We start from the raw sequence: 19,015 nt of genomic DNA on the forward strand, positions 1-19,015 counted from the left end.
TTCAAATCTGGTTTATGATCCCAGTCCAGCTACTTGCCAGTAGTTTAGCCTTGATCAGATCAATTGGTAGGTATCAACTTTCATGTGTAAAATGAAGCTAACAACTTCTGTGTCCTAGTAACTGTGAGAAATAAATGAGATCAGATAGATAAAGAATGCAGAGATGTCTGTAACATAGTGGCCAAATAATGAAGATATATGTATGAATGTATAACAATTAAATGGGTAGAATAATCAGTTCTTAGACCACTACTTCAGTGAGACAGGATCAGAGTGTGTGTGTGTGTGTGTGTGTGTGTGTGTGTGTGTGTGTACACAGGTGCACACATACACACTCACTTGTGTCTGACTGCTCCTGAATCTTTTCCAAAGAAATACAGTTAGGGACTAGTCCATTGTGCTTCCACAGCACCCTAGAACAACTGTTGTTACGTCCTGTCGAGTATAAGTCATAGTGACCCTATGAACAACAGATCCGACCCCTGTCCTATTTTGTGCCATCCCCATCATATAGGGAACAACTGTACCACAGCGATTACTTAACTGTTTTGCTTTGTTGAATTGCTCTTTTGTTTCCTGACATTGAGCTTTCCTGGAGCCTACAGCTCCTAGAAGACTGTAGATGCTTATAAATTCAGCACAGTCTTTACAAAACAACTTGTCAGTGCCTCTTCTAAATTGTCCTAACTGGTGATGACTACAGATAGAAAGAACTGATATGTAAGAACTTTGACCCCAGCCAGATTATTCGTATGTCCTAATAGTGGTTAAAGCATTCAGCTGCTATTCAAAAGTTTGGTTATTCAAATCCACCAGTCACCACTCTGTTGGAGAAAGACATGGGTCCTGTCTGCTTCCATAAACATACAGCCTTGGAAACCCTGGGGGAAGTTCTCCTTTCCTTTGGGTATGAATTGAAATTAATTTGATGTTAATGCATTTAACACATGTATGAAGGCAATGGTGGCTCAGTGGTAGAATTCTTATTTTCTGAGGATGTTGTTGTTGTTATGTGCCACCAAGTCAACTGTGACTCATAGCGATCCTATGGACTCTGAACCCTGCCCTCTCCTGAGCCAATCTCACTGACTCTGGCACACCTACCCTCATTATCTCAGTTACTATGTCAATCCATCTCTTCCCCTCTCTTGCACTGTTCTTCCACGCTTCCAAGTATGATGTCTTTGTCTAAGGACCAGTCCCTCTTGGCAATATATCCAAAGTATGTGAGATAGAGCTTCAAAATCCTTGCTTCTAAGGAACAACTTGGTTGTTCCCTTTTCATGACAGACCTATTTGTTCTCTTGGCAGTCCATGGTATGTTCAATACTGTTTTCCAGCACCACAACTCAAAAGCATCAATTTTTCATCTACCATCCATTGTCATTGTCCAGCTCTCTGATGCATAGCAAGTAACTGTGAAGACCATGGCCTGGGTCAGGCATGTTTTATTTTCTTGACTAACATTGTTGCTTTTTAGCACTCTGGAGAGGTCCTGACAGCAGATTTTCCCAATGCAATTTGTTTTTTTATTTCCTGACTACTGGTGCCAAGGGTGTTGATTGTGGAACGGAGTAAGCTGAATTGTTAATAATCTCAATTTGTTCTCTATCTACATGCAGTTCATGGCTAATGCATGTCATGCACAGCCACCACCCATCTGTCAGTGGACACTTGTGTGTTGTTGCTATCAAGCTGATGGTTTCCAGAGATCTTCCAACTAAGATAGACTAGTAAGAAAGACCTGGCAATCTACTTCTGAAAATCAGTCCATGAAAACCCTATGGATTGCATGAGATGGTTTCATAACCGATCAAGGAGACGGCACAGGACTGGGCAGCATTTCCTTCCTTTGTGTCTGGAGTTATTGAGGGTCAGTGACTAACTTAATGATCATCAACAATAGCAACAACTCTCATGGTAAAAAAATAATTCTTCTGAACTCAGCCATAAGTACTGAGCTGATGACAAAGTCCACATAAATAGTAGGGATGAGACAAGTTCTGGGGACTTCAACAACACCATGGGCTCTGTGGTCCCTGGCCCAGATCCTTCCTGTCCTTGGCACATGGATGCTGGGCAGTTACACAGCAGCTAGAGTTAGGGTCTGAGTTAGATCCATAGAATTGACTCCTTTCCCTCTCCCAGGCTAGGAACTTCCCTACTTCATGCTCTTGGTTGATCCTCTGTGTTCAGAGCTTTATTCTGGGCCTTCTGAGGAGAGCATGAGAAAAGAGAAAGCTAGGAAAAGATACTATCTACACATTCAACTGCAGAGCAATCTTCTCTCTTCCTCTTCCATTTCCTCCTCTTTCTAGATTTTCTTTCCAGTTGTCAGCTCTGCCTTACTTTCCGTGCCAAAACTAATGAGCTGACATCCATGCCCAGCTGGAACTGAATATGCCAAGGACACAGACTATTGCTCCTGCCCTGCAGCTCTGTCCAAGATGCTGACTCTTCATCATGGAGAAATCAGATTCAAGAAAACACGAGGGACTGGGCTTGGTCTCACATCACCTTCAACCCATACAGGAAGGGATCACTTCCTTTTATGGGTTGTTTTACCTATTAATTTGAGAACTGGTTACTGAAAAGTCTGTGCTATGGTGTCGCTGAGTGTGTCTATGGAATTATAAGGGCCTAACTTTGAAAACCGCTCTCATCTTCTGGAATATAATCAAGACTCTCCTCTGTTGACCTGTGTTTTCTGATTTGAGAGAGATCTAAGGAAAGTCTTCCCTAATGTTCCTTGCTGGGATTCTGATCCATTTGTTTTGTTTTTAAAGGACTTTAAGTATAATTTACATATCATAAATTTATAAAGTTACAGAGTTCACAACTATCATCACAATTTAATTTGAGAACCCTTTCTTTATTCCCTTCACCCTCCCATTTCTCTTTGCCTTTTATTTTTAATGGAGAAGCAGTACAACTAGTCACTATTCTGTATTAGTTAAAAACAAACACCACATGTTGAGGGCATTCATTGTTACCAAATGCCATGATGAGGACTCATTGCAATGTCTTTTTGCCAGATTACTGTTATTGCAAGTTTCTGAAAATTTTTTCTTAAGTAGTCTTCGTTCAAAACAAACACTCTTTTAGATGTATGTTGTCTACACCCCGGTACAACAGTGACTGCTCTGTCCGTGAGAGAGGCCAGAGCTGATTGATGTTGTTAACAAAGCCGTGAAGAGTGTTTCCTTACTCTTCTGCCTAGAACACATGGATGTTGGCAAGAGTCATTATTTATTCATTTGCACATGAAATCTATTTCAAAGGGCACAGCATTTAAGTAAACATTACCAGCACATTTTAAAATGTTATTTTTTTTTTCAGTGGAGAAGCATGCCACATCAGCTTTTGAATGGAATGGACTGGCCATCCCTTACAGTCTAGGGTCTAATTGGCATCTCTGGATGATGAAAATGGCCAACATACTTTACTGCTAATGAGAAGGTTGGAGGTTCGAATTTACCTAGAGGTGCCTCAGAAGAAGCACTTTGTGATCCATTAAAAAAAAAAAATTGGCTGATAAAACCCCTATGAAGCACAGTCCAACTCTGACAATAGGGGGTAACTGTGAGTCAAGATCAATCCTTTGGTAACTGGTTGAGACTTAAATAGGATGCCAATCATAGTGTTGGGGCAGAGTCAAGAATTTTTAAAGTCCATTAAATTCATAAAACACAAGGTATTTTGTTAAACAAAATAATCAGATGATGCCTAGGCCTCCTCTGGTATGTCAAAGGAAGAGCTTCAAAATCAAATTGTGTTCTGGTGGTCAGTCTCTTCGTGAGGCTGATAACCAGGCAGCGGTCTCACCTTCAGCCTGCATCCTTCTTTCCCTATTAGTCGCTGAGCAAATCCATGAATCGGGAGTGTTCCCGGGAGTGAGTTTAATCAGTGTCTCCTCCAGCCCTATAATCAGCTTGAGCATAGGTTTAGGAAAGGAAGGGGCATGGCTGGGAGCCAGTTGGCAAGCTGGCTGAGCAAGTGATGCTGCTGATGTGAGGGAGTCTTATTGGCACTTTGGGCATGAGTTTACTGCCACACCGAGAGCTCTGCTCAGAGAATCTGTTCACACAGAGACAAGCCCCAGGGATACAGGCCCTGAAGCAAATCAGCAAGGAAAGATGGCTGCTGAAGAACTGAGTTTTCCAAAGAGAGTTGATTTCCAGTATCATCTATGAAGCATCATCAAAAATAGATCCTTCACTCCCAGGATTCTGATCTAACAGATCTGGGCCCAGGACCTGTGTTTGTCTAGTTCTCTAAAGCCCCCCGAGGAATTCCAGGGTGAGGTCTGGTGGCATGGACTGTGGTGTGTTATGCTGCCAACCCAAAAGCTTTGCCTCTCTGGTGGTTTAAATCCACCTTCTCAGAGGGAGATTGACAGGCAGTTTTCTTTCTTTTTATGACTTTAGCCTCAGAAACATGATGGAGGGTTGTTAGGAGTTGGAACTGACTCAACAGCAGTGGGTTTGTGACTCTCAAGGGATTAGAAAAGAGCTCTGGTGGTGCAGGGTTTAAGCACTCCACTGCTCATCGGGAGACTGGTGGTGCAAACCTACCAGCTGCTTTGGGAGAGAGAGGTGGCAATCTGCTTCTATACGGGGGAGTTTTTCTCTGTCCTAGAAGAATGTGAATCCCAGAACACTTGATCTTTCTAATGTGGAAACTATACTTAGACCAAGAGGCAGGAGGCAGTCGTCAGAACAGAGCAAGGGAACACTGCATGGTTCAAAATTGGGAAGGGCGTATGCCAGGGATGCATCCTGTCTCCATACCTTTTCAACCTATATGCAGAACAGATTATCCGGAGGCTGGGTTCTATGAGGAGAAATGTGGAGTCAAGATTGGTGGACAATTTATCAACAGTCTGCGTTATGCAGATGACACAACCCTGCTTGTTGAAATTGAAGAGGACCTGAAGCACCTGCTTCAATATGCAGCCTTCAATATGTATTGAGGCTCAATGTCAAGAAGACAAAGATTCACACCACTGGACCAATTGGCAGCATCAGGATGGATGGTGAAGAGATTGAGATTGTACACAGCTTTAGTTTGCTTGGCTCCACAGTCAACAGTCTTGGCACCAGCAGCCAGGAAATTAAAAGGCGCATTGCCATGGGAGAGTCTGCTGTTAGGGACCTCTCCAGAGTACTGAAGAGCAATGGTGTCTCTCTGGAGACTAAGGTGCATCTGATACAGGTCATGGTCTTCACAATCACTTGTTATGCATCAGAGAATTGGACAATGACCAAGGAGGATAGAAGGAGAATTGATGCCTTTGAGCTGTGGTGCTGGAGAAGGGTATTGAGGGCACTATGGACTGCCAGGAAAGCAAACAGATTCATCCTGGAAAAGGTCAAACCAGGCTGCTCCTTGGAGGCAAGGATTCTGAGGCTCCATCTAACATATTTTGGACATGTATTTTGGGACCGGTCCTTGGAGAAGGACATCATGCTTGGGAGGGTGGAGGGACAGCGCAGGAGGGGAAGGCCCTCTATGAGGTGGATTGATTCAGTGACTGGGATAATAGGGATGGGAGTGTCAGAGACAGTGCAATTGGCACAGGACAGAGCAGAGTTTAGGGCCGTTGTACATAGGGTCACTATGAGTCGCAAGCGACTCGATGGCACATAACAACAACAGCAGAGTGCCATTAAGAGTTGGAATCAACTTGAGGACAACACATTTATTTGTATGTTTTTAAAGTTATTTGAAAGATCAGCTAATATAGGGACTAGTGACATTACTCTGGATACACTATTTCAAACTTAGCCTTACACAGCAACAACCTCCTTTTTCTCTGATCTGACCACCTAGGAATGCTGAACCCTCAGTTCTCTTTGTTCCATTCTCTAGGCCTCCTGTTTCTGCAATCCTTCTACTCGCCCTGAGCACAGTGAGGTGTGGAAGCCTCTTAGTATTCTTGATCCTTCAAGAGGAAGAGATACAGGCAGGCAAATGGAGCCATTGATTTCCTTCCATTTATGCTTAGTAGGAAAAAGTTACAGGAATTAGGAGTGTTGAGACTGAAGAAGACAAGTATAAGGAGAGATTTAAATCAGAATGTCAAGTATATAAGCAAATGTTCTGTAGGACATTTCTATTAAAACATAAGAAAAAGGTCTCAAATGAAACTGTAGAGGGCTAGAGTTCAGTCCAAGAAATAATACATGACCTGAATGAGGAACTGAGTTTGGTTATAGGGCCTCTGTTATAGAAATCTTTATCATTAGCCCAGCATGGCTCATGGTCTCTGGGAGACTAAGTCAGAACACATCCATGTGCCACTACCAGGCCAGCACTCTTTTCGTGTATCACTTTCCATGAGAAAAGCTGTTCTTACTGTCACATTGTTACATGCCTTTGAAATCTTTTTTCTTAACATGTTAAAGAGTTCCTATGAATTTTTTTTATCTTTCATATCAATTCTCTGCATTTCTGTAAGAGATTTATACTAGCAAGATCTCAAAATTGGTTTATAGGTTCTCCTTGTATGAAACTAGATTTGGCCCACTCGGGGACTAAATACTCCATCTCAATATTATAAGTGTTGAGCATTACTAAAACAAACTAGGGGATTGTTTCCAATCATGTAGTCATCCATTAAGCCATACATGCAAATGAGTTCTAAATGTCAGGCTGTTCTAAGCCAAAATACAGGGACCACACACTCTCACGTAACTTATGTTGTACTAAAGGAAGCAGAGATAATGACATAAATACATAGGCTAATTTTGGTGTTATTGTTAGGTGCTGTGTAGTCAATTCCAGCTCACAGCAATTATATATGTAAAATGGAACAAAACACTGCCTGGTTGTGCCAGTCCTACAATTGTTGCTATGTTTGATCTCATTGTTGTAACCACTGGGTCAATCCATCTTGGTGAGGGTCTTCCTCTCTTTCACTCTCCTTTTATATTACCACACATGACCCTTATCTTGGTACTAATTCTTCCTGATAATGCAGCCGATGTATCTGGAATGGAATCTCACAGTCCTCCCTTCTCAGGAGCATTCTAGCTGTACTGTAAAGACAGATTTGTTCAGTCTTCCAGAAGTCCATGGTATATTAAATAGTGAAAGTCAGGGATTGGAAAAGATCCTACTGGAAGGGGCTTGAATTGAAATCTAAAGGACGAACAAAGGACTCATTGGAGAAAGATGTAGAGAAAGAGTCCTACAAAGATAGTGTGTTGTTGTTAGGTGTTGTCAAGTCAACTACATCTCATCAGGACCCTATGATCATATTGAGCCTATTGTGGTGTAGTCACTGTCCATGATGTTTCATTCCAAGAACTATTTCTTCCTGAAAATGTGCCCAAAGTATGTCAGTCAGAGTTTCACCATCCATACTTCTAAGGAGCCCTGTGGTTGTACTTCCTTGAAGACAGATTTGTTTGTTCTTTTGACAGTCCTCTTCACTAACACAGTTAAAAGTCCTTGATTCTTCTTCAGTCTTCCTTATAGTTGTCCAACTTTCAGATGCATAGGTAGGAAAAAACCATGACTTAGATCAAGCACATTTTAGTCATTAAACTGACATCCTCACACTTTGGGAAGGTCCTTCAGAGCAGATTCCCAAGTGCAACAGTCTTTTGATTTCTCTACGATTGATACCATGCTGTTGATTGTGGATCCAAGTAAAATGAAATTATTGACAACTTCAATATTTTCTCCACCTATCCTGATGTTGTCTCTTGTTCCAGTGGTGAGGACTTTTCTTTCTTTTAAACTTTTTTCCCCCCTTGATGTTGAGATGTAACCTATGCTTGTTGTCTTATATCTTCTGCAATAAATACTTCACATTGCCTTCACTTTCTGCAAGCAAGGTTGTGCCATCTGCATAGTTTAAATTGATGAGTCTTCTTGCATTCCTGATGTCACGTTCTTCTTTGTATAGTTAAACTTCTCAAATTATCTGTTCAGCGTACAGATTGAATAGGTGTAGGAAAAGGACACAACTCTGACACACATTTTTCTGATTTCAAACCATGCTTCTTGGTCTATGCAAAGTTTTCACATGAGCAAAATCTTGAATGTGCAAAACCTTGGGTATTTTTCAGAGAACAGCAAGAAGAGTGGGAGATCAATCAAGTCTAAGAGAAGTCAGAGACAGATCATATCATGCCTTGGAAGCCATGGCATAGTGTTTACATGTATCTAAATCTGTACCTATTAAGCTTAAGGTCTTTGTGTGGTGAGTCAAGCAGAATTATGTACAGGTGATATATATGTGCACAGTACTGAAGGTGTGTGCAATGTTCTTAGCCTAGACTCCTTCTTTTGTAGAGTAGGAGACCTAGAAAGGTTTACCCTTTGCAAGTTCATGAGCTTCTAAAGCTCATTTTACCTCTGTAGAAGAGTGACCTCGTGGAGAGAATAAGAAAGGCTGTCTTGAGATATTTTTTTCTTCTCAAGGCACACAAAACTGTTATCAAGACAGCTCAGTTTGTACTAGAACCTGTTGAAGCCAAGGTAATTAACTGAGAAATAGAACAAGGGAGCAGTAAGTTGTCTGGGAGCCTAGAGAAGCAGAGTAAGGGGGCTGGGCCTCAAGAGGGGAGAAAAGGGAGCCAGAGTTTGTTTTTCTGTGTCTACTTGGAAAACCAAGCAGTGGGAGGAATAAAGAATGTTTTCCATTTTAGCCACAAATTATACTGCATTCTGTCTTGGGCTTCAGACGTGCCTGTAGAATTAGGTGCTGGGCCATGTGAGTGCCTCAGGCTTCTTTTTCCAAGATTCTCTACCTAGACTGAGACTGTCCCTAAAAGGCCTTTTCTGACACTGAAAGGGTCAGGGGTCAATCATGAGTGGACAGGACCTGGAGGCTCAGCCTGGGAGAGACTATAGATGATTGGACTGTGAGGAGCAAAACCATTCAAGGGGCTGAGGTGCTGAGGTCATGGTAACAGAAGCCATGGGAGACAAAAGTCCCATGAAAGATTTGAGAACAAATGTTAGTCTCACTCTTCTGCTCAGGCCTTGAAGGCTGCCTGGAGGAAGACATTATTTAGGAGAGTTAACTAAAGAGGGAAAAGTGGTGGGGAAATTGGTGGGGATCTTTGCTCCCAAGGTAAGTGCTATTGGTGAGGTGTTGTAAAAAGTGGGAGTAGACTCACCTAGCAGAGGGAACTTGGTGCAGCTGTGTTTGAGAGAAAGCAGAGCGCAGGAAGAGGCGTCCCTGGATCTGTGTGGTAGAAGGTGATATCCAGAGTGAACCCGAGTTTCCTTGTCACGAGTACAAAGGAAGTTCACAATTGTGTCTTAGTTTTGGCCAGAGTCCTTAGTGGATGAAGCAGTAAAACTAGAGGCATAACTCAGAGATCCTGCAGGCTTGGTTCTGGACTACCACAATAAAGCAAACTGAGGGAAGTTCTTTGGTTTTCCAGTACATATAAACGGTGTTTTTACACTATCTTGTGGTCTGTGAGGGAGCCCTGGGATTGCTGACTCAAAGGTTCAAGTCCACCAGCTGCTCACAGAAGAAAGATAAGCCCTCTCCTCCCATGAAGATTTACAGCCTCAGAAACACAGTGCAGGTCACTGTGAGCTGGAGTCAAAGGACAATCTTGAGTTTTAAATTAATCTGAGTTATTAATACCATTGGAGATTGTGCTAAGGTATCTCGCACACCCAGGTATTTACACACCAGAGTGAGCCAGTTCACGGAAATGCATAAAGTTAATTAGCCCTGAGACCTCCAGCCACAGGAGACCAAGCTGTGGTTAGTCACCTGTTCCCAGAGCCCAGAAGCTCCTGGAATTTCCTTAACTCTGCTGAGTTATCGCCCAAAAACCCTCTAGTGGAAAAGCCTTCTACACTTTTTCTCCTTACCACTCTCTTCCCACTGTTCCACTCATTCTCAACTAATCCCCCCTCTCAATTTTCCTGACATTCCTGTGTCCCCCCCGTCAGCTGTGTCAATAGAACATGATTCACTATGGAAACATCCCACATGGGAACCTCCATTGTGGGGCATGGTCAGCTTTGGGGGCTTGGACTTGAAGTCGACACTAGGATCAACTTTGTTGTTGTTGTTAAGTGCCATCGAATCGTAGATGACTCGTAGCGACCCTATGAATGAAAGACTTGAACATTTGTATACCTTTCATCGTTTCTCCAAGTTCATAGAGTTTCTGGAGGCAAGCTGTTTCAGAAGTGGATGCCACTCCTGTTTCCAATCTTGTTTTAATCGAGGATCTCCACCAAACACTGTCCGCCACGGGTAACCATTATCACATTTGACACATCAGTGTCATAGTGTTTAGCATCACAGCAACCACCAGTTACTTCTGTATAGGAAATGGACAGTGAAGGTTCAAACTACTGCTTTAAAATCCCTTCTCAAATCAAATTTCACTTGGAAGAAGGATTTTATTTAGTCTTCCACATAAGTTCCTTTTAAGTCAGTATCCCAACCGCACACTTCCATGAGACCCTTGTCTGGAATCAGCTCTCCATCTGTCACATGATTAATAGGTTTTACTTTACCAAATGATTTCCATTAAAACCCCATACGAGCTCTACCAATCCTTCTCAGCCCATGTTCTGTGTGGTGTTACCCCATCTGGAAAATAAGAGACTGAATAATTTATTCTATAAGGACACTTCAATATATTATAAACACACACACACACAAACACAGGCATACACACATACACATATATGATTTTCATGTTTGGTGAAGTAGAAAATCAACAGGAAGGAGGGAGTTCTTCACTGAGGTGAGTCGGTGCCATGGCTGCAACAGTAGACACACACATAATGAGAGTGAGGCATCATTTTATTATGTTATACACAGGGTCACCATGGAGGTGACTCTACAGCAACTGTCAACTACGAAAACGCTGGAAAGCCTGGCTTACGATGACCCATTATCTGCCTCCTAGATATGTTGTTCTGTTTTTGTTTGTCAGGGGATGGTGAGAGATGCAGGGTCAGGGGAGCACTGGCGGCTTAGCCTGTAAGGAGTTGTACTGCTAATCTGTAGGAACGCCTCTCTGGCAGCTCGAATCCACCAGCTTCTCGGTGGTAGAATGATGGGCAATCTCCTTTCATGTTTACAGCCTCAGAAAATGTGCTGGAGGGTCAGCTATCAGTCGAGTCCAACACAACAGATAATGAGTTTAAGGTTTTCGTATATAAATACACATGCGTGTGAATACACACCCCCCCCACACACACACGTGTAACAATCAACTGTGACTTTCAAGTTGATTTTGATTCATGATAACACTCCATCATATTTTCTGAGGCTACCAATATATCTGGGAGGAGACTACTTGATTTTTTTTTTTTATCCTGGAACAGCTGCTCATGGATTAGAATCCCTGACCTTTTAATTAGCAGCATACAACACATACTCATACACTCACATAGATTATATCATATATTTTGCCACAGTTTTCATTTATATAATTCAATTTCTTCTGCTAGATAGGGAGTTTATCAGGGGCAACAAGTGTGAGCTATTCCCCTCTGTATGCCCTGTACCTGGTTCTAGCACCACACTAGGCACACATTTGATGTTTAATAGGTGTTTCTTGTATATAAGCAGGAATAGCAGCCACACATAACTTTATAGAGTAAAGCCTGTAAAAGCTGGAGGTGGTATAAGATAGAAACCTAGCAGAGAAGAAAAACTCAAGTATTTTCTACAGATAAAGCACTTGGGAAGTGGTAAGATTGTAACCTGTCAAAGGCAAGAATCTTGTGAGATAGGCTTCATTGTAATTTCTCCAAGTATTTGTACTTAAGGGATCTACTCACTGAGTCTCAGTAGGGAAGGTTTACTGGTCCTATTAGAGATAAAGACACAGAATTCAACATGTGTTAAGCCACTCAACCAATAAGGAAGCGTAGAAGCCAGGAGTGAGTCCAGGTTTTGTGAATCCAAACCCATCGTTGTTTGATATTGCCTTCAAAATAGATCAAGATATGAACATTATTATAAAAATAGAAAGATAACTAGTAAAATGTGTATGAAGGTCCAAGGGAGGGGGAGGGGAGAGTGCAGGGCGTTGAGAGGTGGGAGAAATCACAGAGTCACAGAATTTGATAGGGAGGGGTGAAGGAAATGGGAAAGATCCAGTGGGAACCTGAAATGATGGAGTAATGGTGGACATAGATCAATGGCAAATGTGAATGAAAGAAAATGTGAAGCAATGCATATCAGATTGTATGGAAACCAAGTTAAAAAAAATGCAAGAACTAAGGCTCAATGTATTAGCATTCTAATTATTGTTGTTAGATACCATTTCTAGCAAAGGGATGGAAAACATTATGTCAGTAGCTGGGCATAGAATATATATATATACACACACACACATACATATATGTGTGTGTGTTTGTGTTTATGTGTGTGTCTCTCTCTGTATGTGTATAAGTGTGGTAAGTCTTGTATCTTGATTATAGTGGTGGTTACACTATTGAGTATATTTATAAAAACTCACAAAGCTATACAATATAAGAGTACATTTTAATGTATAAAAATTAAACCTTAATAAAAAATACACAGACACAAAGCAGTACAACTTGGTAATGACTGGCTATTTTTCTAAGTTCTTTAACTTTTTAATACAGGATCTTTAAATAGTACTCTCATCTTTTGTATTCTTAGTGGTCTCATTTTCTAGTTTTCAGTTTTCCAAAAACTTTTCCAGAACACTTTGTATCACGTGCTATTGACTCAGAAGTCTGAACTACACTTAGAACAGACACATTGGCATAAGACAGCAGAGATAAAGAAACATCATAGGTAACAATAGGGTTATTGTCTTAACAATGGCGACATTAGTTAAGGGCTTCATACTCATCAATTTTTTAATGAGGCTGGTCAGACCTTACTCTTGTATGATGCCTTACAGTTCACAAAGCTCTGTCACATGCTCTCAGCTAATGCAGACCACATGATGCCTCTGTCAGGCAGCTAGGACAGTGTTGTCATCTTTGTTGAAGAGCAGAAGGCATTAAGGATTCTGAGCACCTCTGTGTGGGCCTCACCTTCTCCATGTTCTCCATAGATTGGCTTGTTTGGTTCTAACTGGACTTTGGTGCGATAGGTGTAACTGTTTTGCATCTCATTGCTGTTGGTAGATGCCTTCGAGTCATTACAGTGACCCCGTGCACAGCAGAACAAAGACCTGTCCAGTCCTGTGCTTCCTCACAATCGGTGCTGGGCTTGCACGAGCTGCTGCAGCCACTGTGAGTCAGTCCATCTCATTGAGGATCTTCTTTTCACTCACCCTCTAGGGAGCTGCGGTGGCCCAATGGATAAGGAATTGTACTGCCAACTCAAAGGCAGGTGGTTTGAATCCACTAACTGCTCAAGGAGAAAGGTAGACCGTCTCCTCTCATGTGATTTACAATCTCTGAAATCCCATTGGAGGTTCAGCTATGAGTTGTTCTGACTCAGTGGTAAAGATCACTGTTCTACCATCATTGTGTCCTTCTGGAACTGACCCCTCTTGATGACATATTTCAAGTATGTTAGGCAAAAATTCCACCATCCTCCCTTCTAAGGAATGTTCTGGCTGTTTCTCAAAGATAAATTTGATTGTTCTTCTAGAAATTCATAGCATATTTATATTCTTCTTCACCAATATAATTCAAAGAAATAAATTTTTCTTTGGTCTTCTTTATTCATTGCCAAGCTTTTACGTTCATATGTTGTTGTTAGGTGCTGTTGAGTTGAGTACGACCTATAGGGACCCTACGAACAATAGATCTGTACCCTGCCCCCCCTGCCCCCACCCCTCCATCCTTAAAGTGTCTCACACACTAGAGCCCATTGCAGCAGTCACTGTGTCAATCCACCTGGTTGAGGGTCTTTCTCTCTTTCGCTGACCCTCCACCAAGCCAAGCATCATGTCCCTCTCCAAGGAACCACCTCATCCATAGGAGGTGACTGAAAATACCTTGGCTTGGGTCAGGCTTACCTTAGTGCTCAGAGTGGCGTCTTTGCTTTTAAAGATGTCTTCTGTAGCAGAATTACCCAATGCAGTACATTGTTGATTTCTTGAGTTCTGCTTCTGTAGACATTGTGGATGCAAGTAAACTGAAATCTTTAACTCCTTCAACATTTTACATATAAAGAATATCATGATTTTATAGATAAGGAAGCTGAGGTTCTGGGGGCGGGGTGTGTGTCGGGGGGTGGAATCCCTAGATCATCCACTCCATAAGTATTAGACCTAAGAGTTAAATACTTTTTTTCCAAATCTACCTCCTTTTCTACTGTCCCATGTTCTGGCTATGTTACTTTTACCCACAGTACATTAATGGCTTTTGCCATAATATTTTAATTTTTTACGTGCTAGTGAGCAGAGAGTTTTAATTGGCTTCAATTATCATTGTTGCCTAGTTGGAACTGACTCCTAGTTGACCCTCCATTGTTGAGAGGAGGCTGTCTTTCTCCTGAGGAGCAGGTGATCGATTCAAACTGGCAGAGAGGTACCACCTTCAAATTAGCAGTACAACTCCCTATGACTTTTAGGCCACCAGAGCCCTCTATTTTTTTTTCTTCTTTTAAATCAGAGCCAAATTATTACAAGTAGAAACTACATTACTCACTGTCATCTTCACTATAACTTTGGAAACTTGGAAGGTAATCTGTAATCTTGCTTTCTTCATTGGTCTCCTGTGTTTGGACAGTGTCTGGATGCATGAGGACTGTGTGTATGTTGGGAGCTACGGCTTCCAGAAAAAAGGACTCACTGATGTAAACACTAGAGGAGGGTGATTTTTCAACAAGCACTGCAATTTGACATCAAAATGAGTATTTTTCCTTAAAATCGGTACCTAGAGGGAACACCTAGTTCACTAATTTTAAAATATGCTTACCTTTTATGCAAATTGTAGTGGCCATCTCCTTGTCAGGTTAACCTCTGAGAGAGCTCCCCGTGTTTCTGTGATGGCCTTGGAGCTCCTTCTGGGCGAGGCAGAATCTTCTCTTCAACACGTTCCTAGCATCCGACGTGGACTCCAGCCCACCCAAGGAGCTCAGCTTTGGAGTGGACGGAAGTGAACTTCATTTCTCAATGCAGAGCCAGCACTGTAGGGTAGAGATTGATCTGAACAGATCTTACTCCCACCCCCGCCTTCCTTGTTCTCTGGCTGGCTGAATCTAAACAGTGACCTGGTGGGACACTTCAGTCCACGGTTGTCTGACTCCTGACTCCTCCAGGTGTTGATGAGTCATCCCGTGCAATTATGGAGGCCTTCGGTGATACAATGTTGGCCTAATCAACTGACAACTAAAAGGCTGGCTGTTTGAATCTTTCCAGAGACATTCTGAAATAAATCTAGTTCTCAAACATCAGCCATTGAAAAATCTGTGGAGCCCAGTTCTCCTCTGGCACACACGAGGTTGCCATGAGCTGGAGTTGACTACATGGCTACTGATAATGCTGTTGCATGTATTTCCTAGGATTCATTTCATCTCGGGCTGTTTCTTGCACCTCTGCTCATACTTCCTTTTTGTCTCATTCTAGCATTGTCCAGTTCTACCCCAACCTTGAGCACAGTGTCACCTTTTATTGACTGGTATTTTGTACCACTCTCTTCTCACAAACCAAGCATGTGATATTTCCACTTCTCCTTGGCCCATTCCTTGCCAAGCAGTCCCATTGGGAATGAATTGATAGCGCTGAACATATGACTACAATCTTCTCTCCTTTGTTCAACACTAGTATTTCAGAACACGCTGGATTTATGAGAATTTTAGGTTAAATCTCTGATCTCCAAGCCGCAGAGCAGGGAAATGGTCCAGGAAACCTTGACACCTTAACTGTAATTAGAGTAATCCCCAAAAATGTGCCATTACAAATCCTCACAGGTCAAACCCCCCTATCTGGAGTCGCCCACCAGCTCATCTCCTCTTTACCGCATCAGAATCTTCAAGGAAAATATCTCTAGTGTGAGAGAAACTAAGAATAATACTAAAGGAAAAGGAAAGAACTATTACTCCCTCTTCATATTTGGCCTAATTTAAAAGAATAGGCATGAATCTTAATTCCAGTTCTAGTAGAGGTATGTTTACATGCTCCCGACTATTTGAAATGCTTATAATTAAAAGTTTATCTTGATCTCATTGCATGATGGAATGTCTGCTGGACTAGGAGTCTAGAAATCAGATTCTGCCACTAAGTCACTATAAAGTGGAGTAGGTCACTTGCTAATAGTATCTGTAACTGAAAGTGTAGAATTACTTTCGTTTTAAAACTCAAATCCATCAGCATTTATTAAGCCATCCCAACCTTCTACCATGTTCTAAGCATGCAGTGAGAAAAGTACATCAGTCCTTTCCCTAAGTTCCCCATGAGTTTCAGGGGGAGACAAAAGACTTTGAAATTTCTTAGCCTTGTGGCATGTGTGTAACATCTCCCTAAACTGGGAACTCCCCTGGAACGACAGTGATAAGACTTTCTTCTGAATTCCCACTGTGCCCAGTATCCAGGTCTACATATGTTTGCTCAGAAAGTCTTTTAGGCCAAGCCATCCCCTAGATTACAGTACAAGCTTTCAGGGGCTAGATGGCACTGTTGCTAGAGCCAAATCAGGTGTGTTCTGAAATACAAGGGATAAAGAGGGAAGGGTACATAAAGCAGAAGCTCTAGAAGATTCTACTTGCTGAACATCAATCAGGATCATTGTGAAATACAGAAATATATTACTTAAATAGAATGCTCTGCTGTTCACCTTACCTTTGCGAACTCAGCTTCTGATGGTCTTCACAGTAACTTTTTGAGGTAGGCAGGATAGCTGTGTAGATCCTAATTTTACAGAACTGAGACTAAGGAAAGTCAAGTTCCTAGACTAAAAGCAACACAGAACATTTTACTGTCATATATTGTTGACATTATCAAATGAGAACCCTCAGCATGTGCCGAAGGCAATCTATGGTCAGTGTGTGGTTGCCCTAGAGGATGAACTGAACCTGGTCTGTGAGGAGTAAATACAGAGTTCTCCCCTGAGTGAATGGCATCAGCTTAATCTGTCCTTCAAACTATCTGCTTTTATGAGAAGAGAAGATTATAGGAATTTTTCAGGAAACAATATCATACGCAGTTTCTTTAATAACAAAAATTATGGGTAATTTGTATAATTATTAGACTCCAAAGTCAGTGGTTGAAAGTGTGTTTAAAAGATTATAGGATTTTTCCCTGTGATTGGGTTATATTTTTTGTTTGTTGGCTTATTATGCCCACACGTTTCTCATTAAAATAAAATGGAAAAACAAAATCCCACCTATTCTGTGCAGTAACTAGGGCAGAAGTCACTAAAGTGCCCATTCCATGAAGCATAGCTAGAGCATCAGAAATGTTAAACTATATGCCGTAGATTACAGAGCGAAGTGGTTGAATTAGAACTTCAACTCAGTATGTGTGACTTCAATTCCTATCCTTTTTTTAGTGTAGCTTATCCAGACTCTGTCAGCTCATATAATAATCATAAAATTAAAAGGATAATGTGGCTGTACAAAGTTAAGCAATAAAGACCAACACAACAACAACAAAAAAAGACACACACCCCCCAAAAAAAGCTGTAAGTGTGCAATGTTGAAGGAACTCTGAGGTTGAAGGAACCAGAAGGTCATGAGTCAGTGGTAGTTCAAATCTACCAGTGGCTCCAAGAAAGAAAGATGGGCAATTTTCTCCTGCTAAGATTTACAGCCTCAGAAACCCATGTAGGATTGCTGTAGGGTGGAATTAACCCAGCGTCAATGAATTTGAGTATGAGTTGATACAACATTGAAAGCAAAAAGAGTATCTGGTATGTTGTGTCTTCTGATTATCTTCAACTTTCTTGTCTCTTTCCAGGATGATGAAGATAAGCTGGACTGGAAAGATCGTTTCCCAGGCTACTTGATGAACTTTGCCTCCATCTTGTTCATGGTAATTTCCCTGGGGTCCTACCTGCTTGGGACTATGTTCATATAGGTCCTGTTCCAGCTGTTCTTCCTGAGAATTCTAGAATTTAGGAGTTGTTTTGAAAGGCCCAGTTCCAACTTGTACCAAGGAAGTGTCTGCGGTTCGTATCTGAGCATTAACAATTGAATGAGAGGAAGGTGTTCTTGGGAACTGCATGTTTGAGACAGACAGTAGTAATGGAAATGAGGAAATGGAAATATGCAAATCAGAGCACAGGATTAAAGTCACTAAGATATTTCTCACCCTTTTTGGAAAGACTCCTAGTGTTCAATATTGGAAGTTCTATTTTAGGAGGAAAAGTTGTGTCTTTAAACAACTCAGAACACTTAGACACAGAGGCAATAGGCTTTTCTTCATTTTTTTAACTGAAACTTTAATGAAAGTTATAGAGATTTTGGATTTCCTTTCATTCATTGTTGCACATTTTCCTCCCTGTCCAAACTTCCCCCCAGTTAGCTTTTCTCTTTGAAAAGAAAAAAAAAATCTTTCCTTGTTATACAATTCAACACACACACACACACACATATGCGACCCTGAATCCGCTTTACTATGCAGCTCTTATTCTGGACTCTTGCCATGAAAATAATACCTAATCATATATTCCTTTTAAATAGTTCTCTCCCTTATCTATTTCAATGCACTGTGCATTATTTATTCCCTCTTTTCTTAGTTTCCCCAACCCTGATGTTAGTATCATTTTACAAAAGTGGCATTATGCAGTATTTGTCCTTCTGTGACTGAGATATTTCACTCAGCATAATGTTCTCCAGAGTTACCCATTTTGTATAATATTTCATGAGTTCTTTGTAGGCATTTCTAAAAAACTCTATAGGTTAATTGTGGTTGCTTATTTAAAAAGTTAGGGTGAGGAGGGGTTTGTGCAGGGAGAAGGGTGCAAAAATGAATGAATGGAATTCCAAAATCTCTGTAGATGTTCATTGAAATGAAAAATAAACAAACTAAATTAAAAAAAAAGTTAGGGTGAAATCATCATAGTTTCTATTGTTGTTGTTAAGTGCCAGTGAGTAAGATTTGACTCCCAATGGCCCCATGTGACAGGTGAACTGGCC

General features: G+C 41.4%; 1 protein-coding gene across 1 annotated transcript in view; it reads left to right on the plus strand.

The window, feature by feature from the left end:
- The window catches only part of ANO2 (anoctamin 2), a 504,048-nt gene that overhangs the window by 371,242 nt on the left and 113,791 nt on the right, over positions 1-19,015 (plus strand). Inside the window, exon 15 of the mRNA XM_006891290.1 lies at positions 17,835-17,909. Within this exon, the coding sequence (XP_006891352.1) occupies positions 17,835-17,909 (75 nt within the window). The remainder of the gene's footprint in view (positions 1-17,834; positions 17,910-19,015) is intronic.

The sequence above is a fragment of the Elephantulus edwardii genome, unplaced genomic scaffold (genome assembly GCF_000299155.1).
Source record: "Elephantulus edwardii isolate Elephantulus edwardi_28Jun2011 unplaced genomic scaffold, EleEdw1.0 scaffold00096, whole genome shotgun sequence".
NCBI lineage: Eukaryota > Metazoa > Chordata > Mammalia > Macroscelidea > Macroscelididae > Elephantulus > Elephantulus edwardii.